General features: G+C 42.8%; 1 protein-coding gene across 11 annotated transcripts in view; it reads left to right on the top strand.

Annotated features, from left to right (window-relative positions):
- The window catches only part of EZH1 (enhancer of zeste 1 polycomb repressive complex 2 subunit), a 235,978-nt gene that overhangs the window by 57,464 nt on the left and 152,950 nt on the right, over positions 1 to 25,564 (top strand). For all 11 annotated transcript variants that reach the window (XM_033918305.1, XM_033918308.1, XM_033918309.1 and 8 more), the window contains 4 exons: positions 1,770 to 1,898; positions 8,523 to 8,642; positions 14,394 to 14,514; positions 21,078 to 21,188. In XM_033918305.1, coding sequence (XP_033774196.1) covers positions 1,770 to 1,898; positions 8,523 to 8,642; positions 14,394 to 14,514; positions 21,078 to 21,188 — 481 coding nt within the window. The remainder of the gene's footprint in view (positions 1 to 1,769; positions 1,899 to 8,522; positions 8,643 to 14,393; positions 14,515 to 21,077; positions 21,189 to 25,564) is intronic.

Below are 25,564 nucleotides of genomic sequence, written 5' to 3'. Positions count from 1 at the left end.
CCCCAATAGGTTGATCATGATCTTGGGCTGATCAGCCTTCCTCTTCCCGACGGCAGAATTGATGTTGGGGGGAGGAATGCTGGTTGGCCAAAGCAGGGAGAGCTTGGGGCCTGTTATTGGTGGCGTTTAGGTCCTGGTCCCCGATGGCAATGGCAGTGGCAGTGGCTTGGGGGAGGGCAGGGAGAAAGAAAGAAAAAGGGCAGGCAGGGAGACAGAAGGAAAGAAGAGAAACAGAAAAAAAAGAAAGGGAGGCAGAGAGAAAGAAAGGGCAGGGAGAGAGGAAGGAAAAGTTGGGGGAGGGAATGAGGTCTGGAGGAGAGGAAGCATACAGGCTAAAAGAAGGGAAGAAAGATTGGATGCACAGTCAGAAGAAGAAAGTGCAACCAGAGACTCATGAAATCACCAGCCAAAGTAGGAAAAATGATTTTATTTTAAATTTAGTGATCAAAATGTGTCTGAATTTATATCTGCTGTCTATATTTTACACTAAGGTCCCCTTTTACTAAACCACAAGAGGTTTTTAGCGCAGGGAGCCTATGAGTGTCGAGAGCAGCGCTGGACATTCAGCGCAGCTCCCTGTGCTAAAAACTGCTATCGTGGTTTAGTAAAAAGGGAGGGGGGTATATTTGTCTATTTTTGTATGGTTGTTACTGAGGTGATCGTGCATAGAGTCATCTGCTTTGACCTCTTTGAAAAACCCTGGAATAAGAATGATAACAAATGCATCACTAACTTGTCTCCCGCATTAGCCCGTAGCGAACACTTGCTTCAGGGCTCTCAACATATGCGTGCCGGCTTCCCTTCTCCCCCCCCCCCCCCCCCGGAAATAACTTCTGGTTTCGGAGGGAAGAGAAGAGAAGCCAGCACGCACACGTTAGAACCCGGAGCATAAGTTCGCTATGGGCTGAAATCTCCAAGCCTGGTTTTTTTTGGTTTTTTTAATGTTCAGCAGCGGCAGATGACAGCTGGGCGGACCGCCCAGCTAAAAGGCCCTAGGGAGAACACTGGAGAGGAAGGCTGATTGGCCCGTAGATCAGGATGGCAACACGAGTCTATCATGGAGCCCGGGATGGGCTCCGCGATCGACTCACGTTGCCTTCCTGAGCTACTGGTCAATCGCGATCGATGTATTGGGCACCCCTGATCTAAGAGATCTAACTGGGGAGTAGGGTATTAAATATCGATATAAGAATATTGGAGTATTAATTTTCTGAATTTTGAATGTTAACAATGCGATTTTATATGTTATTCTATGTGAAATAGGTAGCCAGTGTGCTTCTTGCAAAAGAAGAGTGACGTGATCATATTTTTTAGAGTTAGTAATAATTTTTATTGCTGTGTTTTGTATAATTTGTAGTCTTCGTATTTCTTTCTGTGTTATGCTTTGGTATAATGTATTACAATAATCTAGCTTAGAAATTATCAAAGAGTGAATTAGGACATTAAGAGCTTTTGGTTCTAAGACTTTGGCTAAGGATCTGATGAGGCGTAGTTTATAGAAACAACTTTTAACTACATGATCTGATCATGATATGATAGTTCATGGTCCAATAATATTCCCAATATTTTAGTCGTTGTCACTTTTTGTAGTGGAAAATTGTCCAAAAAAGTTTGTGCTGCAAATGTAATGTCCTTTTTCCATGGTAGGAACATCATTGAAGATTTAGATGGATTTAGTGCCAGCATGTTATCTTTTAACCATTGACCATTAACAGTGCCTTCTCAACTCAAGATTATTTGTTTTTCACATTTGCTCTTTTGTTTTCTAGACGCTATACATGGTCAGTTTTGCCAAAGTCCAAGAAAGAACGAAAATTTTAAATGAGGACTGGCAGAAACTTCGAATTCAGCCAATTCCATTGATGAAACCCAGCAATGGGCATCACTTCATTAAAAAGGTAGTGGTGGTTGAAGTAAAATTGCTTGTTGTAACACAGTAAAAGTACAGGGAAGAATACATTAAAGAATTAACTTAAGCGAAAGTAAAGACATTATTGCCTAATATAGTACTTTTTAAGTAAAAGTATGATGACTAAAGTAAATACAATTATTGTTAACATTTCTATCCCAGCATTTTTTTTATATGCAAAATAATATTTATTCAAAAACGCAGGAAGAAGAAACATTCCAAGAATCGTAAAACCCCACCACATTGTTGAACATAATCCCAATCCTCCCAAACACCCCCTCTTTTTTTTTCTTCCTCTCCCCTGCAAACTAAACAAAAAGAACTCTGGACTTGGATGACCACTGGTCTCAGTGGTTTCTTATCCAAGTCCGGAGAAGCACAGCAGGAATAAGGTCCAAATGTGGAGAAAAACAGAACAATCAACAATTCAAAATCCAACTTCATGGCCTGTGAGTCAAAGCGCCCTCAATGGTTCCCAGATCAGTTGAAATGCACACCAACGAGCAGGATGTTGCCATCCAGCTTTGCAGTGTTCTAGAGTCATGATTGTATGTAATAAGTCTTCTCGCAACATACCAACTTTATTCAGTCTTGTCCAAAATTGTTTCAATCTTAGTAGACTTAACAATCAGGAGGAAAAATCTCATAAGCCCAAAAATTGCACTATTGGGGGCAAATTCACAATATGGATGTCCAGTGAATTAGGCGTCCAAATAAACTGGATAATAAGCCCAATTAACGACTTTAACAAGCAATAATTTAAAGTTAGACGTCCAAAGGCTGTGCACGATTCACAAAATAGGCATCCGATTTTGTAGACACCCACTGGAAAAAGCCACGCCTAACGGGATAGGTGTGGGTGTGGCTTTTATATGGACGTCCATTTACAGAATCGCATGCTGCTCAGCATCCTTACGTGTCTACATTGTCACCTAAAATGTAGGCGTTGCAAAACCAGGTCTATTTTGGGACATTAAATAGATGTGAGTTAGCTGGACGCGACTTAAGCGTCTTAAGAAACATAGAAACATAAAAAATGATGGCAGAAAAGGGCCACGGCCCATCTAGTCTGCCCACACTAATGACCCACCTCCTAACTTCCTCGATGAAGAGATCCCACATACCAATCCCATCTTTTCTTAAAATCTGGCATGCTGCTGGCCTCAATTACCTGTAGTGGAAGATTATTCCAGCGATCAACCACCCTTTCGGTGAAGAAATATCTGGTGTCGCCATGAAATTTCCCTCCCCTGATTTTCAACAGATGCCCTCTTGTTGCCATGGGTCCTTTGAGAAAAAAGAGATCTTCTTCCACCTCGATACGGCCCGTGACATATTTGAACGTCTCTGTCATGTCTCCCCTCTCTCTGCGTTCCTCGAGTGAGTATAGCTGCAACTTACCCAGGTGTTCCTCATATGGAGATCCTTGAGTCCTGAGACCATCCTGGTGGCCATTCGCTGAACCGATTCAACTCTCGGCACGTCTTTTTGATAATGTGGCCTCCAGAATTGTACACAATATTCCAGATGGGGTCTCACCATGGATCTGTACAACAGCATTATGACCTCGGGCTTACGGCTGACGAAACTTCTACGGATACAGCCCATGATTTGTCTAGCCCTGGATGAAGCTTTCTCCACTTGTTTGGCAGTCTTCATGTCTTCGCTAATGATCACCTCCAAGTCACGTTCTGCTACAGTCCTTGCTAGGATCTCACCATTTAGGGTGTAAGTCCTGCATGGATTTTTGCCGCCAAGATACATGACCTTGCATTTTTTGGCATTGAAACTTAGTTGCCAAGTCTTTGACCAATGCTCCAGCAGGAGTAGGTCCTGCGTCATACTGTCGGGCATTGAGCTTTTGTTGGGCATTGTGCTTTCATCTGTTGTGCGGTTGCCTACCATATTGCATAGTTTGGCGTCATCGGCGAATAATGTAATTTTACCTTGAAGTCCCTCAGCCAAGTCTCTTACGAAGATGTTAAATAGGATCGGGTCCAAGACCGAGCCCTGCGGCACTCCGCTGATCACCTCCGTCGTATCGGAGAGGGTACCATTTACCACTACCCTCTGAAGTCTACCTCTAAGCCAGTCCCTAACCCATGCGGTTAATATTTCACCCAGTCCCATCTAACCCATCTTGCTCAATAACCTGCGGTTTGGGACGCTATCAAACGCTTTGCTGAAGTCCAAGTACACGATGTCCAGGGAATCCCCTATATCCAGCTTTCTTGTTACCCAGCGAAAGAAGCTGATCAGATTTGATTGGCAGGACCTTCCCTTCGTAAAACCATGTTGATGGGGATCTCGTAGATTCTCCTCGTTCAGGATCGTATCCAATTGACGTTTGATTAGTGTTTCCATAAGTTTACTCACTATCGATGCGAGACTCACCGGTCTGTAATTCTCAGCCTCCGTCTTGCATCCCTTTTTGTGGAGTGGAATGACATTAGCCATTTCCAATCCAATGGGACTCTTCCTGTACTTAGGGAAAGATTGAAGAGCGTGGATAACGGTTCCGCCAGGACGTCACTCAACTCCCTGAGCACCCTGGGGTGTAATTTGTCCGGTCCCATAGCTTTGTTCACCTTGAGTCTTGATAGCTCCTCGTAGACACTGCTGGGCGTAAACTCAAAATTTCAAAATGGGTCTTCCAAGTTTTCCCTCGTCGGCAGCTGAGGGCCGGATCCCGTCACCTCGCAAGTGAAGACCGAGCAGAAGTATTCATTTAAAAGTTTGGCTTTAGGATAAGGATTCAAGATGGCGTCGAGGACGGACGCTTGATTGGGAGGCAGAGAATCGCTGACTTTTTTCTCGGTTATTTACCTCAATAAAGACTGACCCGCAATGGGGAAAAGGAAGGGGACAGTTCGTCCTAACCCTCCGGCATCTGTTGCCCCGCAGATGACAAGTCAGCAAACGATTTTGGCTGCCTTTGCCCGCTCAGGTGTGGAGACACATGCTACTTCGGAGGCGAGCCCGGAGCTGTCGGGAGACCTCGGCGCTGGAGTACTCCGGACAATTCTGAGTCCGGAGCAAAGGTCAACTCCTCCCCAGCCCGGAAGTTTGGTGGTGCAGGGAGCTGCAGGAGCCCAGCAGTCCGAAGAGAGGAGTCTGGATTCCAGTAGAGGAGGGAAGCCAACCCTAAGAACTCAGGAGGATGGTGTTGGCTTGGAAGATCAATTAACCCCCACCGCCAGTGAAGTAGAGGTGAGAGGAACTTCCAGTGAGAACAACATAGGCTTTGGGGAATTGAAAAGACCTGCAAAGATAGATATGGAAGCGCTGTGGCAGGCCATATCTATAATGGACGCTAACCTGAAATTGAGTCTTTCAACAATTAAAAATGATTATGGAACTATCTATTCCAAAGTGGAACAGCAAGGTTTATGTCTATCTAAATTAACTGAAAAATTGGAGAAACAGGAAGAAAATATGAATGAAGTAAAGACTGTCCAGTTGGAATTGGTAAAGGAAAAATCATTTATTTCACGTAAATTGGAGAACTTTGAAAATTCACTTAGAAAAAATAATTTGAGACTCTTGAATTTTCCCAAATGTCCATTCATATCCCCAGTGGAGATGGCAAGAAAATATTTTCGTGAAATCCTAGCCATTCCGGTGGAAAATTTACCTCCAATAGTTAGGGCTTATTACCTGGATATAAAGAGACCTCAAGGGGAGTCGACCCCTAAGGAAATATCTAAGGATAATATAGATTTGTCTTTATTTTTGGAAAGTTCTCTTGAGGTAGTTACAGATAGATCTACTCTTTTGCTGACTCTAGCTCTGGAAAGTGATAGGGAATATATATTACGTTTATACCTTCGTCATTTAAATGATACATTTTTGGGTTCAAATGTTAGGATTTTTCCTGATCTATCACAAAAAACTCAGAGGTGTAGGAAGGAGTTCTTGGCCTTGCGGCCTAGAACCCTAGCCCTCGGAGCTACTTTTTTGTTAAAGTTTCCAGCGAAATGTTTTATATCCTATCAAAATAAAAATTTTCTTTTTTTTTTAGTCTAAACAATTAATAGATTTTTTGGGACCAAAGGAAGGGGTCTGCTTATTCCATTGATTTATGATCTGACCGTCGGCTGTAGCGTTGATAACCAGAGCTGTTACTCTATTTAGGTTAATTTTCTTATTACAGTGAAATGTATTATTTTTTATTTCCATGTCTTGAATCCATTATTTGTGGACTAAATAATTGTTTTGTATTTCATATACATTTGTCCATATACATATATTATTTTTTATTTCCATGTCTTGAATCCATTATTTGTGGACTAAATAATTGTTTTGTATTTCATATACATTTGTGCATATACATATATTAATTTTTATTTCCTATGTATATTCTGATCTTTTGTCAAGATTGTAATGCTTGATGAAAATGTAAAATTATATAAATAAAGAATAAAAAAAATAAAAAAAAGTTTGGCTTTGTCGGAGTCCGATTCTACATAGTTCCCGTCAGGTTTCCTAAGGCATACTATCCCATCTGTGTTTCTTTTTCTGTCACTAATATACCGGAAGAAGGATTTATCGCCCTTCTTGATGTTCTTCGCAAGATTCTCCTCCATTCGGTGTTTGGCCTCCCTGACTGCCATTTTGACTGCTTTTGACTTGGCCAGATAGTCTTCCTTGGATTCTCGCTTCCCTGATTGTTTGTAGATGATGAACGCTCTTTTCTTCTTATGAGATAACCCTGTGAATCCCTCTATAGTTGGTACTGGAGAAGGATTTTTGGTGTGCCATGGACCGTCAGAAGAACTAACAAATTGATTCTGGAAGAGATCAAGCCTGCTACATCACTCAAAGTCCAAATGATAAAGTTACGACTTGTCTTATTTTAGTCACACCATCAGAAGAAAGATCACTGGAGAAGGACATTTTTAGGAAGATCGAAGGAACCAGGCAAAGAGGGCGACCTGCAATCAGATGGCTGGACACATTGAAAACAACCATGGGGATGATGCTGGAGGACCTTTCCGGACTAGCACAAAATCGATTTCCTTTTAGATCTGCAATTCATCAAGTCGCTAGGACTCAAGCATGAGTCGATGGCACCTAACAGCAACAACATAGATTTGAGAAAAAGGGGGATCAGGATGGTAATTTTTCACATGAAGCTGTGTGCCAGTTAAAGCCTTTGCTGTCTAAAGATAATCTGATAAAATTGATCCATGCTTTTATAACAAGTTGTTTAGATCTATTAAACTAATCTCATTCCTGGCAGAATTATATGCAAAAAAATCCAAATTCTGCACACAAAATTAGCAAATACTGTAAGTTTATTTGACAACATTTAAACAATTTGTCTGCTAATTATTCTTCAGAATTTCAGTGCAATTTAGTGTTTTCATTCAGTTATACTAGAGAAAACAAAGAGCCTTCACCTATGCTCCCTTTTACAAAGCTGCACTAGCGGCTGCCGCTGCAGTAACTGCCCCAAAGCCCATAGGGATTTAAAGGGCTTTGGGGGTTTTGCTGCACGGTAGCCGCTTACAAACGGGGATCCTGCTCTACCTTCGGTGTCCCAACACGCCCCTCACAAGTCCCAATTCTCCCCTGCCGAGTTCCAGTGTGCCCCTCTCTCCCTCCCTCCCTCTATTTTGTTCCCCAAGTACGTGCCTCCCTCCCGCGGCTAGCTCCCTCCTTCCAGCCACAGTCGTTTCTCTGCACAAAGCCACAGGCAGTGGCTCCTACACACATCCTGTGGCTGAGCATAAATAATTATGGAAACAAAAACACAGGAAGTGGACTTGGAATGATATATAGATCATAAGAGATCCTATGATCTGATTTCCCAATACATTCTCAGTATAAGTATAGTGCTCAAAGGAAAGTTTTATGTGGTATTATGAAAGTGAATAGTGTTTAAAAACAGTATTTCAATTAGATGATGGAATTGGGTTAATTAGCAAGTTTTTTGTGTTTATAAGCAAAACATTGAGGAAAACCAGTTGAAAACATTTGTTTAAACATCTTATTCACCCATTTGTTCTATAAAAATATGTAGGATTGTTAGCATATATGCTTGAATATAAACAGAGATTTTTGGACAAAAAAATGGCCCAGAAATGGAGCTCTCAAGTTTATTTAAAATCTTTTTATTGCAATCAAGGAAAAGTACAACATCCAGGGGGGTCTCAAGTTTATGTTCGAGTCTCCTTCCAGACTCAGTGCAGGCCTCTTCCTGGGCCTACCCTAAGCCTTGGTAGTCCAATGCTGAGCCAGGACAGGAGCGATCCCTCCTTCCCCCTAGATGAGATGTTGGGTGCTGGCCTGGCCAGCTCTGCACCCTTTGTGCTCCCCTCCTGGACCCAGCGCAGGCCTTTCCCTGTGCATACCTTAAATTCTGGTGATCTAGCAGTGAGTCAGGGCAGGAGTAATCCTCCTATGCTCCTGCCCGTGTAGTCTCAGTAAAAATGGCTGCCCCGAGTTCACATGGCAACCTTACAAGACTTACAAACTCATGGCCGTATAGTACTTTGTGTGTCTTAATGCTTTGAAAATCAGCCCCATAGTGTTAGCCAGGCATGTCACCATAAAAGACAAGGCTGTACTGTTATGTTTGACGCTTGTATTCTTTTGATTCTGCTCCCAGTGCACTGTTGAGAGCATCTTCCCAGGATTTGCAAGTCAATCTACAGTTATGCGCTCCCTGAACACTGTTGCCTTGGTGCCTATTATGTACTCTTGGTCTCCTCTTCAGCAAAATTTCATGGTAATAGTATACATTTTTTCCACAACCTTTTTCTGGGATTCTTAATGGTGGGATGTGACAAAAGAAAGAAAATCTTGACAATGTCTTTTTAGAAATTAAACTAAGTAGGCAGGAATGTGGGCATTGTGGGCTTTCTGCAATCACTGTACTGATTTTCATAACTTAGGTGCCACTTGAAACCTTTACAAGTAGCCTTGTTATACACTTAGGCAATATAAATGAATATAAATTGGACTTGTGAAATTGCCCATCAGAAATCGGAGATAAAAGAAGCATCCTGCAGCATTTCCTGCCCCATGCTCCCTACTCCTATTTAGACTCTAGTACTCTCTCATCTTCACCAGGCTTATCTCAACTTTGTTCTTCTCCACCCAGCACACTCTTCACCCTCCTTGTGTATAAATGGTTCTCAGATACAGAAGTGGGTGTTCTCCCCTAGTGTAAGCAGTTTGGATTTCTTCTGTTACTACTAGAGTTTATGGTGGCAGCAGTGCTCTGTATCTTCTTGCACGTAGGTTGCTTCCTGGCCACTTTGGACTTTGAATGTTGGTGCTTAATTGTGCTGTGCACATTCTGACTGTTTCTCTTTTGCTTCTGGTATATTCATATACATGACATCTCAACCACATTTTGGCAGCTTGCATAAGGTTAGATTTGGGGAGTTATAATGTTTGTTAAGTTTTTAATCTACTGCCCAAACTAGGAACGTACAGAGCAGTTTACAGACTATATAGGAGAAAATGAAATCCATTAATTCATAAATTAGGAAAGAAATCAAGTTGATTTTTACCTATGGGCATGTGCAGGAGAGTCTGAAAGCACATAGTTTTGGTTGTGGAATTTAATTCCAGTATGGAATTTTATTTTTTTGTGGGTACATAAAGCTGAGAGAGCATGAGGAGAAGCTAGAGGAGCAGGTGGGTCTTTTCAGGCGTGATTGATGGAGTAACTGGAACCAGATTCCTATTAAATTAAATATGTTTATCCCAGGACAAGCAGGCAGCATATTCTCACGTATGGGTGAGGTCACCGATGCATGCGCGAGTGCCCGACGTAGGGCATGTGGTCCCTCAGTTTCTTAGTTTCCGCAGAGCTAAGTCGCCTTCCCATTCTCGCGGCTTCTGACTTTTCAGTCAGTTCTCTTTTCTTTTTCCATTTTAGTAACCCCCCCCCCGAAAAAGAGTTTATAGTTACTTTTGTGGGCTTGGGTTTGGCGGGCCTTTATGGATCACCCTAAAGTTTGTTTTTCCTATGGCTGTCTTACCGTTACTGTCCCTCCCGTCGATTGTTCTCAACATGGACTGTTGCTGTGCTCGGGCACTTGTGGTCACCGCCATCCACCGCAGCTTCTTGCAGTGTCTGGCCCTCGACCTTGCCGATTTCTGCTTCCTCTGCTTTTTTCTTCAGCAGTGCATTCCCACTTCACTTCAGCTTAAAAACTTACATCACTTGCTGGAATCCTGCTCAAACTCTGGAGGATATTTAGTGTTGAGAGGCAGAATTTTGGGCAAAAGGTTTTCCAAAAACGATATTGGATTTCTCCCCTCAATCCCTTCTGCCAAATCCCAAAATCCTCAAATTATTTCTTCTTTCCCTGTTGGCACAATCTTCCAAATCCCTTGTCAGGACTTCAGTTCTCTTACGATCCAGCTTATATTGAAGCATCTCCGTTTCAGTTACTTCAACTCTCTTCTCCAGCTGTTCCACTTTCAAGTTAGCGATCTGCAGTTGGTTTGTGAGGTTAGCAACCTCTTCTTTTACTTCCTTCAGTTTTTGTGTGTTGTCCAGTACAATTTCTCTTATCCCCCGAAGTTCAACTAAAACTTCGTTGTTATCATGGGGATCCGTAGGCAGTGGAACTTTTGAAGGGATAGCTGGCTCGGTTTTTGAGCGTTTTGCACTGCCTGTAACGGCCGCAAAAGCCGAATCGATTTTTGCTTGCCTCCCAGTAGCCATTATGAATCAAAACTACTCATTTTTAAGAGAAAAAATTTACTTAGTAACTTATACTTAGTACTAATGATGCCTGTCAGTGAGGAGCTCAACACTCACCCGACCATTTTGATGCGTTGCCAAGCCACGCTCGCTATTTATTTATATTTTTTATTGGAAGCTTTCCTTAAGCAGAGTTTTGATGTGGCTGCCTTGGCTGTCCAGGTGGTGATATGTGGCAGTCTTGTGGCCTGGGCTTGTTTCCGGTGATCTGAGCAGGTTCTTGACCGGGATTCTGCTGACTGGTCTTTGGTGGATTAGGAACTGGCTAAATTGAGCTTGGCACTTCTTATCTCTCTGATGCAGAACTTACACCCTAAATGGTGAGACCTTAGCTAGGACTGCAGCAGAACGAGACTTAGTAGTGATCATTAGTGAAGACATGAAAACTGCCAATCAAGTGGAGAAAGCTTCATCCAAGGTTAGACAAATGATGGGTTGTATCCGTAGAAGTTTCGTCAGCCGGAAGCCCGAAGTCATAATGCCGTTGTACAGATCCATGGTGAGACCTCATCTGGAATATTGTGTACAATTCTGGAGGCCACATTACCAAAAAGATGTGTTGAGAGCTGAATCGGTTCAGCGAATGGCCACCAGGATGGTCTCAGGACTCAAGGATCTCCCGTATGAGGAAAGGCTGAGTAAATTGCAGCTATACTCACTCGAGGAACATAGAGAGAGGGGTGACATGATTGAGATGTTCAAATATAACACGGGCCGTATCGGGGTGGAAGATGATATCTTTTTTCTTAAAGGACCCACGGCCACAAGAGGGCATCCGCTGAAAATCAGGGGCGGGAAATTTTATGGTGACACCAGGAAGTATTTCGGCACCGAAAGGGTGGGTGATCATTAGAATGATCTTCCACTGCAGGTAATTGAGGCCAGCAGCATGCCAGATTTTAAGAAAATAATGGGATAGGTATGTGGGATCTCTTAGGGAAAGAAGTTAGGGGGGTGGGTCATTAGAGTGGCCAGACTTGATGGGCCGTGGCCCTTTTCTGCCGTCATTTTCTATGTTTCTATGATGTTTTGAGGGCATCAGCGAAGTCCGTGGCCCTCGGTGTATCAACTTACCGTACCCGGGGTTGGTCAGCGGACGAGACCTCTAAGTCTAAACTCAGTAAATTCCCATTTCAGGCTAGGCACCTGATTGGCCCAGGTGCCTAGCCTGGGCCAATCAGGCCTTAGGATTAGTGGGGATGGGTGGGCTCGCTATGCCTAAGGCCTGATTGGTCCAGGCTTCTAGAGCCTGGGCCAATCAGGCCTTAGATTTAGTGGGGATGTGCCGGGAAGGGGCGGGCCCATCTCATTTCCACGAGGCGGGCCTGTCGGCTGGACGGCAGCAAGACCCGTCCAGCCGACCAACATTTAAAGGTTAGTTGGGGGAGGGAGATTAGTTGGGGGGGGGGGTCGTCGGGCTTTCCGGCAGGAGGAGTTGGGCATCCTCCTGTCGGCGATTACGAGTTTGGGGGGAGGGGGGTTCGGGGTTCCGACAGGAGGAGTTGGGCATCCTCCTGTCGGCGATTACCAGTTTGGGGGGAAGGGGGGGTTTGGGGTTCCGACAGGAGGAGTTGGGCATCCTCCTGTCGGCGATTACCAGTTTGGGGGGGAGGGGGGGTTCGGGGTTCCGACAGGAGGAGTTGGGCATCCTCCTGCTGGTGATGGGACAGGCGGCCGCGGCCGCTATACTTATTGCTGCAGGGAGATCCCTTGCCGCGATCAGTATAGCGGCCGTGTCTACTTACAATGTAGACCAGCATTTTGCTGGCCTACATTTTAAGCGTCTCTTCCTCTACTAGGGAGACGCTTAGGGCCGCCTAGGTTCGCCTAAGGCCCGCCTAAGGCCTTTAGGCGAGCTTAGGCATCTTGCGGGCCTCCCTAGGCTCCCGGAGGCGCCTTCAATATAGGTGGCCTGCCTGGGGAGCATTTTTTTAAAAAACGTGCATCCCGATTGGTTGATTAGACAGCTGTAGGACGCCTACAGCTGCCTAAAATCGGGACGCACTTTGTAGAATCAGGGCCTTGGTGTCTTTTTGAGGAATGGTGTTCCATGCGTGATGTGGTTCCCCTTCACGAGTCCTTGCCGCATATCTTGGAGTTTTTGCAGGATGGCCTGGAGTGGGGCCTTGCATGGTCCTCCCTCAGGGTACAAGTTGCGGCTTTGTCTTCCTTTCATGGTCTTTTGCATGGTCAGCGTTTGCCTTTTCTCCAGATGTGGTTCGCTTCTTGAGAGTGGCAAAATTGCTCCGGCTACCAGTTCATCCTTTGGTTCCAGCTTGGGATCTCAATCTGGTTCTTTCTATGTTCGTTCTCCTTTTGAGCCTTTTGGCTCTTGCATGTTGAAGGACCTTATTCTTAAGGCAGTATTCCTGGTGGCCATTACTTCCGTGAGACATTACTTCCTTTTTGTGTAGGCCTCCCTTCTTGTAGTTCTCCAGGGAGTGGGTCATGCTGCAGCCGGTTCTCTCCTTTCTTCCAAAGGTGGTTTCGCTTTTCCATGTTAACTAGTCTGTTGTCCTTCTGTTCTTGGGTAGCCGGGAGGCTCTTTGGAGAAGAGACAGTTTTGCAAGTTGGATTTCTGTAGGGTCCTTTGCGCTTATGTCCAGCAGACCCATGAGTTCCGTCAGTTGGATTGTCTTTTTGTCCTTTTAGTGGGTTCTCGTAAGGGGGACTTTACTTCTAAGACTACAATTGCACGCTGGATCAAGGAGGCTATTGCGTCAGCATACCTTCTTCAGAAGAAGCCTGTTCCGGATTTTCTCAAAGCTCATTCTGCTTGGGGTCAGGAGGCCTCTTGGGCTGAGAGTTCACTTATGCTTCCAGTGGATATCTGTAAAGTGACGGTTTGGTCTTCTCTCCATTCCTTTGTTCCTCACTACTGTGTGGACGTTCAGGGGTGTCAGGATGTGGTGTTCGGGGAGTGTTCTTGTGGCGGTCCTTCCGGGGTCTTACCTATGATGGGTACTGCTTTGATACGTCCCATCCGTTCTGTGCTGGTCTGATGAGATGCTAAAGAAGAAGAAATTAGGTTCTTATCTTCTAATTTTCTTTCTTTTAATCCTTCCAGACTGGCACAGTTGTTTGGTGTTTTTGCGCAAAGAGTATGGTTTGGTCTTGGTCTTGGTTGTTGGGAAATATAATAAGGATAGCAGCATTTGGTTTGTTTGGTTTAGCTGGCGAACTGTGGGGAAGTTTTTGAAGGTTCTTGTTCTAATCAGTATCCAACAGTGTTTTCCAGGTCCGATCCAGACTCTTACTTTGTCTTTTCCATGTGAGAGTGGAGTTGGTATGTTTGTGCGTTTTCAGCCTAGTTAGTTTCTGCTTGGCTATTCATCAGACTGATTGTAAATGGGACTGCAAAGCCCACTTGTACTACTGCTAAAAGTCCTTATGTTTTGGTCTCCACCTGCTGACAGAGGAGCGTATACCCATCCATTCTGTGCCGGTCTGGAGGGACTAAAAGAAAGAAAATTAGCAGGTAAGGACCTATAAACTTAAGTATAAACTTATATATATTGAAATTGTTTGTTTGCACTATGGTAGTTTGGAAATTTAATAAAGATTTACAAAAAAGAACCTAATTTCTCCTTTGGCATTATAGAGTGGGGTGGGGGTGGTGTGCAGTTTGAACCTTGGTTCTCTGCCCATTTCTTTAACCACTAAACCACATCTCAAGACAAGACAAGCTGAAACATCTCTTCCAGAATCTTTCAGTTCATTTGTGCACTGTGTTTCTGACATATCTCTTCCTTGTAGGTGGAAGATGAAACAGTTTTATGCAACATCCCATATATGGGAGATGAAGTACGAGAGGAAGATGAAACCTTCATTGAAGAACTTATTAACAACTATGATGGGAAGGTTCATGGTGAAGAAGGTAAGTTTCCTTTTCAGTGGTCACCCTATTCCTCAACTTCATTTCTTGTGTAAACAGCGTACGATTTCTACTTTCTGCCACCTTGTCTCTCTGAGCAGCACAAGTTTCCAAGTTTTTCCTCAGATTTAACTCTGCAAGCGAGTTGAGTAGATGTCCTTTCATCTGCTCTGCACTAGATTTTTTATTTTCTAGTTTTAAATTCTTTATTCATTTTAAATCTTAAACAAGTGTACAATAAAATATCCATTAAACTTTCAATATAACACTTGAAATTCTTAATCATATCATCTAGAACAAAAATATACATCCCCACCCCCACCCTTCTTAAAGTAACTAAATTTCTTGAGTCATTTTAAAACAGACAATAAATGTACATAAATATATCCATTATAATTTCAATACAGCACTTAAAATTCTTAATCAAATCCTCAAAAACAAAAATAGAAATCCCCTCCTTCCCACCCTTCTTAAAGTAAGTAAAACAAACTTTCAAATAAAAATTATATCGTCCTCCACCCCCCCCAATGTGTAAATATAATCTCCCTTAAAAAATGATGTCTACTCATTACAATACTTTTCCATTTTCACATTTTAATTCAGTCTTCTTGAGGCTTCCCTGTGCTAAGAGGCTCCCAGGAGTCCTAGGACAGCTCTGTCTAGGAGAAGGGTCGGACGTTGGGGTCTGCAGCCAGGAGGACCACACTTTTAAAAGAGTATCTGCTTGGCCAGCCTGCCTTAACACTTGGGAGCTTGGGGTTAGGCCCCCTGGGAATGGTGCTTGCCCTGTGGAGTCAGGCGCTTGAGTGCAGGTTGATTTGATCTTGCATCTGGATGGGAGGCTTGGTGGAGGTTGGTTGCATCCTGCCTTCCCCCCAACCAAAGAATCGTGAGGGATCGAGGGTTTCACATTTTTGGAATCTGAAAAAAAAGTCAGCCCAAAGTGACAAACTGCTGGAACAGCCCTTGCTTGTCTGAGGCAGAAATTCTGTACCCATTTCCAGCTGCAGTAAGAAGCTGATGCAAGCACAACACATCGTTTATTGTTTATTAAACTTGATATACCACCTTAGTTTCAGAAATACATCTATAAAAAAAAAATAGAAAAAGGAAAAAAAAAGGACACTATTAAAATGGGATAGTACACTACTTTCATACAGAAAACATAAAAACATTCACAGTCCATCACTGCAAAATTTGCTCTCTACTAATTTCCACTGTTAAGAAAAAGCTCATCAAAGAGATAAGTCTTCAATAGTACATGAAACTGAGCATATGAAGATTCCAAATGTAAAAATCTCTACATTGTATCCCTCGGCACCTGCCTAGACAAATTAGGCTTAACTTCTTATAGCTATGCAGACGACATCACCATCCTCCTTCCTTTTGATCAACTAACACACTCCATGACAGACACACACTACATAGAACACTAGAAACAGTGGCTACATGGATGAAAGAACACAAATTAAAACTGAACCCAGACAAAACAAAATTTATACGTCTCAAAAAAACCAAAACTCCAACCATAACAAACTTAGTAATAAACTCAATTGCATACCCCATTCAACCCACCCTAAAATTTCTGGGAGTGATGATAGATGTTGTACCATGCAACCACAAATCAACAAAACAATACAGAAATCATTCATGGTCATGAGAAACTTAAGGCAAATCCGAAAATTCTTCGACAGAAAACAATTCCAGCTCATGGTCCAATCCCTAGTCCTAGGACTTCTAGACTACTGCAACATCCTCTATCTCCCTTGCCCACAGTCATGATAAAACAACTACAAACAATACAAAATACAGCCCTGAGATTGATCTATTCGCTGAAGAAATACAACCACATCACAGCTGCATACCTCGACTCACACTGGCTCCCAATGCAAGCAAGAATATGATTCAAATTTTACTGTCTACTATTTAAAGCCATGAATGGAGACATCCCAGCCTACCTCAACAACCACCTTATCTGAACTACCACAACCAGGCAAAGGAGAACCCATACACCATTCACGCATCTCCCAATCAGACACGTCAAATGCAAAAAAATATACACGCAGGCAGCGAAACTTGATCACCAACTAGCCAATCTACTGATCACGACACCAGACTACAAAACTTTCAGAAATGAAATAAAAACCCTGCTATTCAAGAAATCTATGAAGACAAACTAACTCCACAGGAAACATTTCAATCCTTCAAAGTAACCCACTCAACTCGTCTGGAAATGTCCAGATAACCTCTAATGTAATCCGCCTTGAACTGCAAGGTAATGGCGGAATAAAAGTCACTAATGTAGTGTAATATAATGTAAAGAGTTCCATAAAGTTGGCGCGATGGCAAAAAATGCTCATTACTGTCTATGGGAAAATCAGGGTGGGTATGAATTAAGGAAACACCAAAGGTTTCTAGGATTGTCCCAAGGGTCACCCTAAAATCCTATTTTGAGTATTTTTGAACTTTTGGTTTTGCTTCCATGGACCATTTTTTTGGCACCAGAACGCTGCAGGAGCAATCAACTTGGATTTCCCGATTATTATTTTCAAAGCTTCCTTCTGTCTCAATTTGCCTTGATTTTGGTAAAAATCAATTTTTATGGACTCCTTAGGTGGTTTAGACCAGTGTTCTTCAACCACTGGTCTGTGGACCGGTGCCGGTCCACAGAAATTTCCTGCCGGTCCATAGGTACCGGCACGTGCATCAGGCCCAAAACAGTGTTCTTCAACTGCCGGTCCATGGTGTGATCGATGCGGCGTTATCTTGGAGCCAGCTCCCTCTTCCTCACTGATTCAGTGAACAAAGCCACGGGCAGTGGCTCATATGCGCGTCTTGCGTCTGTACCGGAAGCCTTGGCTTCCAGATTAGGCATGGGATGCGCAAGGAGCCACTGCATCAGTGAGGAAGAGGGAGCTGGCCTGAAGATAACACCGGTGGCGGCATAAAATGGCCAGGCGGGAGCAGGCCAGAAGGTAAGGCATAGCATGGAAGGAGGGAGACAACAAAGGTAGGGGGGAATGATTTTATTTTTGAATTTAGTGATTGAATTATGTCAATTTTGAGAATTTACATCTGCTGTCAGTGTGCTTTGTGTAGTTTAATTTTGTGGTTAACCATTATGGAGGCTCGCACGAAGTTCAAGCTAGGATGTCTCTGTTTTAAGGTATTATCAGGCCTAGCCCCTAAATATATAATAGACCTCTTCTCATTCCCAACTAACAGACATGAGAGAAGCACACACCTGAAATTTGTTTCCCCACCGGCTAGAGGATGCAGATATAAGAGACATCACCAACAACTTCTATCGTACCAAGCAGCCTTATGGGGCAAAGACCTAGGAAAACTAATCACACACTCAAACAACTATAGCGAATTTAGGAAACACCTAAAAACATACCTGTTCTTGAATTACATAGGTAACGAATAAGGTCAATAGCCCCCTTCGTAATTCCACCCACATCTGATCTTGCAAACTGTTAACCTCTAATCTCTAAACTATGAATGTTCCAATCAATTTATGAAACTTTTCTAACTCATTGTAAATAGCACGGAACTTCCCGTTCCGGCAGTATATAAACTGTTGTTATTATTAATGTTGTTAATATCAGATGTTCACTGTTATACTCTGTAATTCGCTGTCTGTACAGTTTCACCTCATTGTAAACCGCCTAGAAGTCGCAAGATTATTGGCGGTATATAAGAATAAAGTTATTATTAAAGTTATTATTATGTGTTGTTAATAAGATTATATTGTGTGTAGCTATTAAAAATGAATGGAAAAAGTACTATTATGGGGCGAGGTCTGGGGTGGAGATTGGGTAGAGATGGGCGGGGTCTTGCCCACGACTTAGCCCAGTGTTCTTCAACAGCCGGTCCGCGGACCGATGCTGGTCCACAAAATAATTCTTTTATTTCTGCCGGTCCATAGGTATAAAAAGGTTGAAAAACACTGGTTTAGACCCCATATCATGCCAGCTTTGTGCTGGATGATCAGCTGAGGAACATCCTTGTCCCATGGGGCATGCGGAGGGGGGAGGTGGAAGCCATGGGCCTAGCTCCCTCTGTTCATGCCAAGTTTCAAGTTTTATTTAAAATTCGATTAAACACCTATCCGAAATTCTAGGCGTTTTACAATAATAAAAGGAGAGGACAAAAATTAAACAATGGACTTATATAATCAAGACATAGAATCAACGTACAATTAAATAAGAGGTAAGGGGGAGAACTATGATAAGTTATAGAAAAGAAAACATTGAAGGAAAAATCAAAAGGAACGAAGGGAGTAACTTGTTTACTGTTGGGCACCTGAAAATCAGAAAAGGAAAGGCCAGTGTTCAAAGGCGTCTTTAAAAAGAAAACATTTTAATGCACCTTTGAATTTATCCAGATTTTGCTCTTCTCTAATATTAGTTGGCAATGAGTTCTAGATCATGGGAACAGTTACTGAGAAAGTTGTGGCCCAGCATGTGCTAATAATCTTTAATGAAGGCACGAAGAATAGATGTGGGTGGTAGATCTTAGAGTTCTAGGAGGCTCATACGGAATGAGAAGTCTATCAATAAAGGCTGGTTCCTTGGTTTTATGGGTTTTGAATATTAACATACCAATTTTATAAGATTTTCTGTGGTATCGGTAGCCAATGGGAATTCTTTAAAAGTGGAGTGTCCTGATTGTATTTCTTAGAATTAGTGATGATTTTAATGGCTGTGTTTTGAATTAGCTGAAGGCATCTAATTTCTTTCAGAAATATTCCTTTGTATAATGAGTTGTAGTAATCAATTTTTGAGGGGCAGAAAGCTCGAGATCTGGTTCATAAAGCCTGTTAGAGCCTCTAAACTATGGCTCGGCGTCACTAGCAGAGCGCTTTTGTGCAGATGTCCCTAACCCAGAAAGGAGACGTAATAGACTGACAGAGGTCTCCGGAGGTTCCAAGTCAGGTCTTTGACCCGGATTTTGTGTCTTGTATGTATGCAGCATACCAGAAGCATAAAGAGTTGTCTGCTCAGTCTGTGAGTCAACCAGTCAGTGCTCAGAGCGAGGTTTTGCAGTAGCTGTTAGAGCTGCAGGAGCCAGAGGTCCAATTGGAAAAGGACTGAGAAGATTTGGGGTCTGATGCGATTCTGCTATTCTCCCATTTTGTATCCTTGGAAGATTCTGGATTTCAGTTTGGGACAGGCGACCAGGGGTCGGTGATAGCCCTAGACCAGGGAGAGGATCCGACATTGTGCAGTCTATTTAAACTGGCGGCTCTAACTAAGTTTATTACAGTCTATCTGCGGGAGCAGGATTTAGAGTCCCCGCAAAGTTCTGCTGCTCAGCTCTCACTGTAAGCAGTACTAAGTCACAGCATACATTCTATCCTTCATATCCAGAGATTACCAGGATGATAACGAGTCCTCTGTTGGGGGCCAGGGTGATGGTGAAATTATATCCCATGGCTTCTGCTTTCCAGCAATTGTTTGCAATGCCTAAAGTGGATTTTCAGGTGGCACAAGTTACTAAGAGAACTTCTTTGCCTAGTGAAGGGGGAGTGGTCCTGTCAGGCTCTGCACCCAGCACCCTTCCTTCCTCCCCTCCTCCAGGGAGGAGGAGGGGGCAGAACCTGGTGGCGGCGGCCTTAAAAAATTCTGGGAGGGGGCATTGACCCGAATATAAACCAGGACCCCCATTTTTGGGCCAGTTTTTTTGGCCCCAAAATCCCAGTTTATATTCGAGTATATATGGTAGTCTTGAACTTTTTTTTTTTTATGAAAGATCCAAAGCTGGGAAATGTATAGAGAGTTGAAGGCATAGCGTTCCAAAGTTTAGGTCCTATGACACTAAAGAGAGATCGTCTATAAGTTTCTAGCTGGACCAGTCGTAAAAAGGGAACTACAAGAAGAAGATCACCAGAGGAACATAGCTCCCCAAGTTCCCTCCACCCCTTGTCTGTATTTCCTCTCCTAGGGTTCTCACTTGCTTTGGAATAGACTGAGGAGAGGGGGCATTCCCAGAGAGACGAGGGGGCAGAGAGAAGAAAATGATTGATATCTTTTGCAAGCAACTTGCGAGTTGGGTTGCATAACTCATCTGTAAGGAATCGTATGCTGTTCTACAGGAAAGAGGATTATTGAGGTAAGAACCTAATCCTTTCTTCTGTGTGAGCCTTTCATGAAATCAACAGTGTTGTATTTGGTTTTGATTTTTATATGATGAATTTCCACTTCCAGTAGGGTACAAATATTTCATCTGAATAAAAAAGTATGTAAATAAAATCTGTATAAATGAGAGAGAAAAAAAGTGAAGACAAATTCCCTTCTCTTTATTTAAGTGGTGTGCGCTATAGAGCACACTTATAAACCTTTATTTGTAAATGGGCTCTAATTGCCCCAGGTATGTTAGTCAGATTGTGAGCCCACCGGGACAGATAGGGAGAAATACTTGAGTACCTGAATGTAAACCACTTAGGCTGTAAGTGGTCTATAAATACTAAAATAAATAAAATACAAGTAAATTGTTTTCTGACTTGGAAATTAGTAGTTGATTGCTGTTTCATTATGATTGCACTTTTTACCTCTTCACAGAGCTGGATCCTCCACTACCTGCATCACCAGGTGCACGAGTAAATGATCAGGAGCGAGTCTTCAAATTTGGACAATCATTCTCTGTTGGGAGAAACTGTGACTTGAAATTAGGTAACTGCTTTGTAATTTTTTTTAAACAGGGGATCTGACTGTCATTAGTGAGAGCATTTATGTACCATGTCCATTTCCCACCCCCTCGAGTATTCTCCCACATGCAGTTAATGTTCTGTACCAAGAGAACAGGTGTTAGTTGTCTTGGACAAAAAAAGCACCAACAAGTTCCACAGAATACCAAGGGAGAGCTAAAAGCAAGAAAACTGTGGAGTTGAGGTAAGAACTTAAGAATCACCTTACTGAGTCAGACCAATGGTCCATCTAGCCCAGTATCCCGTCTTTGCAGAGGCCAATCTAAGTCACAAGTACCTGGCAAAAAACCAAATAATAGCAGCATTCCATGCTATGACCCATGTCTGTCTCAACAGGAACTTGTCCAAACCTTTTTCCTCCAGGAACTTGTCCAAACCTTTTTAAAACCAGCTACATTAACTGCTCTTACCACATCCTCTGGCAACACATTCCAGACTTAATTATTCTCTGTGTGAAAAAATATTTCCTCCTATTGATTTTAAAAGTATTACTCTTTAACTTCAAGTGTCCCCTAGTCTTTTTAAATCTTGATGCAGTAAAAAAATCGATCCACTTGTGCCCATTCTACACCACTCAGGATTTTATAAACTTCAATCGTATCTGGATACTCCAAGTGCTGGAGGAGGGGGTGGGGCCATTTTGTTCTGATGAGGCGATTGCGAAGGTTTTTCGTCAGTTCTGTCAGAAGTTGTATGCTCGTTCTGTAGCACTGGAGATGCCAAGCGAGTTGTATCTCGACAATATCCAAACTCCTCGAGTGTCTGCTCTTCATCAACAGAAGTTTAATGCTTCTATCTCGGCTGAGGAGGTTACTTTGGTGATCCAGTCTAGTGCCCTTTGGAAAGTCCCGGGACCCGACGGTTTTCATGCTGAGTTCTATCTAATCTAATCTTTATTTTATATACCAAATCTACTCCCTAAGGAGCTCGACTTGATTTACAGTTCGTTAAAAAATGAAACATAACAAGTAAAAACTGTGGGATAAAAACAGAAATTGGTTAGATTAGATGGATGGAAAAAGTTATAAAAAAGTATGTTGAATTGCTTAAAATTACTATATGACAGCTAGAATCAAATTAACTATTGTGAAAACAACCAGGTTTTTAAACTTTTTCTAAATTGAAATAATTGATCTACCAGTCTTAGAGAATCTGGAAGTCCATTCCAAATTCTTACCAATTTAAAAGTAAACGATTTACTAAGCTTCCCAGTGCATTTAATACCTTTCAGAGAAGGAAATGCTAATTTGTGAATTGTTGTAATTCTTGAATAGCAGGATCTAAAGGAATTCCCACTAAGGGGAATTAAAGAGTCAAATTGCGAGCCATGGAATCAAGGGTGAAATACTCACGTGGATTAAAAACTGGCTGGAGCATAGGAAACAGAGAGTGGGGATAAATGGACAATACTCGGACTGGAAGAGCGTCACCAGTGGGGTGCCGCAGGGCTCGGTGCTTGGACCTGTGCTCTTTAACATCTTTATAAACGATCTGGATATAGGTACGATGAGCAAGGTGATTAAATTTGCGGACGATACAAAGTTATTCAGAGTAGTGAAGACGCAGGGGGATTGCGAAGATCTGCAACGTGACATAATCAGGCTCGAGGAATGGGCATCGACATGGCAGATGAGGTTCAACGTGGATAAGTGTAAAGTGATGCATGTCGGTAACAAAAATCTCATGCACGAATACAGGATGTCCGGGGTGGTACTTGACGAGACCTCCCAGGAAAGGGACTTGGGAGTTCTGATCGACAAGTCGATGAAGCCGTTCATGCAATGTGCGGCAGCAGCAAAAAGGGCAAACAGAATTCTAGGAATGATAAAGAAGGGGATCACAAACAGATCAGAGAAGGTTATCATGCCGCTGTACTGGGCCATGGTGCACCCTCACCTGGAGTACTGCATCCAGCACTGGTCGCTGTACATGAAGAAGGACACAGTACTACTCAAAAGGGTCCAGAGAAGAGCAACTAAGATGGTTAAGGGGTTGGAGGAGCTGCCGTACAGCGAAAAATTAGAGAAACTGGACCTCTTCTCCCTCGAACAGATGAGATTGAGAGGAGACATGATCAAAACATTCAAGGTGTTGAAGGGGATAGACTTAGTAGATAAGGACAGGTTGTTCACCCTCTCCAAGGTAGGAGAACAAGAGGGCACTCTCTAAAGTTGAAAGGGGATAGATTCCGTACAAACGTAAGGAAGTTCTTCTTCACCCAGAGAGTGGTAGAAAGCTGGAACGCTCTTCCAGAGGCTGTTATAGGGGAAAACACCCTCTAAGGATTCAAGACAAAGTTAGACAAGTTTCTGCTGAACAAGAACGTGCGCTGGTAGGGTTTGTCTCTGATAGGGTGCTAGTCTTCGACCAGAGGGCCGCCATGTGAGCGGACTGCTGGGCATGATGGACCACTGGTCTGACCCAACAGCAGCAATTCTTATGTTCTTTTTTTTTTTTTTTAATTCTTTATTCATTTTATAATTCACAACAAGTGTACAGTAAATATCAAACAATTAGAATACAATATCACTTGAAAATCTACCATATCATACAACAAAAAGATATAACCCCCACCCCCTCCCACTTCCATATACAACAAAAAATATAAACTAAACTAAACCTTAAGTTTATATACCGCATCATCTCCACAAAAGTGGAGCTCGACACGGTTTACAGGAATTAATATAGAAAGGAACTCCAATGGAAAGGAGAAGGGCTTAGTATAATGGAGAAAGAAAGAGGGGACTTAGTATAATGGAGAGGGAGGGAGTAGTTACATTTTAGCGAAAAGCCAAGTTTTCAAATGTTTTCGGAAGCGTTGGAGGGAGGTCGAACTCCGAAGAGAGGCAGTGAAGCTGTTCCACAGCTCGGTGATCCTGAAGAGGAGGGATGTCCCAAGTTTTCCTGTATGGGATATGCCTTTTAAAGAGGGGAAGGATATTTTGAATTTTTGAGTGGATCTGGTGGAGGTAGGATTCGAGGAGAGCCAAGATAGAGGAAAGAGGGGAGGAAGGATGCCGTGTAGAGATTTGAAGGCTAGACAGGCGCATTTGTAGTGATCCCTGAGGATAACTGGGAGCCAGTGAAGCTTAGACAAAAGCGGGGAGACGTGGTCGAATTTGCTCTTAGCGAAGATTAGTTTAGCCGCGGTGTTCTGAATCCGCTGAAGTCTGTGAAGACTTTTCTTTGTTAGGCTTAATTAGATGGAGTTGCAGTAATCCAGTCTGGATAGAATAATGGATTGAACGAGGACAGCGAAGTGTTGTTGGTGGAAGCAGGATCTTACTTTCCTTAACATGTGAAGATTGAAAAAGGAGTTTAGGTGATCATTGAAGAACAGTGTAGAGTCAATGATGATTCCCAGAACTTTGCTTGAGTGCTCAAGCTGCAGTTTGGTGCCAGAGGATAGTGGGATGAGGGTGGGTAGATGATCTAATTTTGGACCGAGCCAGAGTAGTTTTGTTTTGGTCTCGTTTAGTTTCATTTGAACGGTGAGCGCCCAGGATTGGAGATTCGTTATACAAGAGAGGTTATCAGAGAGGTTGGTGAGGTTAGAATCGGTCTCGAGAAGGACAAGGATGTCGTCTGCGTAGGTGTATACCACATGAATATAATATCTTATTCATATATATTATTATATATAAAATTATGACAGTTGCCCCTCCAGAATTTAAAAAGGAACTATTCGCATGGCTAACAACCGCCCTTACAAGCGGAACATTAAACAAAAAAATGGGTCACATACTAATCACTCCAATCCCTAAAGATCAGAAAACCTCTTCAGCACTGACATCCAATTTCAGACCCATAGCAAGCATTCCCCTTTTCACAAAGATACAGGAAGGATTGGTCAACCTTCAACTAGTAAACTACCTGGACAAATTTAACATCCTTAGTGAACACCAATCAGGATTCAGGAAAGGATACAACACAGAAACTGTCTTAGCCTCCTTACTGAACCACCTCTATGAGCTCTTTAGCAAAGGCAAAAGCGCACTGATTCTACAATTAGACCTCAGCAGCGCGTTCGACCTGGTAGACCATGAAATCATGCTACTGTGCCTTGAAGTAATGGGAATTTCTGGAAAGGCAAAGAAATGGTTCCAAGAATTCCTAACAAACAGATCCTACCGAGTAATCAGCAATGGAAACTACTCCAAACCATGGAAAAACCTGTCAGGCGTGCCTCAAGGTTCCCCACTATCGCCCACCCTTTTCAATATCTATATCGCCTCCTTAGGCCACCTCTTACAAAAACTAAACTTAATACATTACATTTACGCAGACGACATATCCATTCTAATCCCCTTAAACGACATCACAAAAGAAATTGTAGACAAC

Source organism: Geotrypetes seraphini, chromosome 13, assembly GCF_902459505.1.
Source record: "Geotrypetes seraphini chromosome 13, aGeoSer1.1, whole genome shotgun sequence".
Taxonomy (NCBI): Eukaryota; Metazoa; Chordata; class Amphibia; order Gymnophiona; family Dermophiidae; genus Geotrypetes; species Geotrypetes seraphini.
The sequence above is the reverse complement of the archived record's forward strand: the minus strand, read 5'-3'. Positions and strand labels throughout refer to the sequence as shown.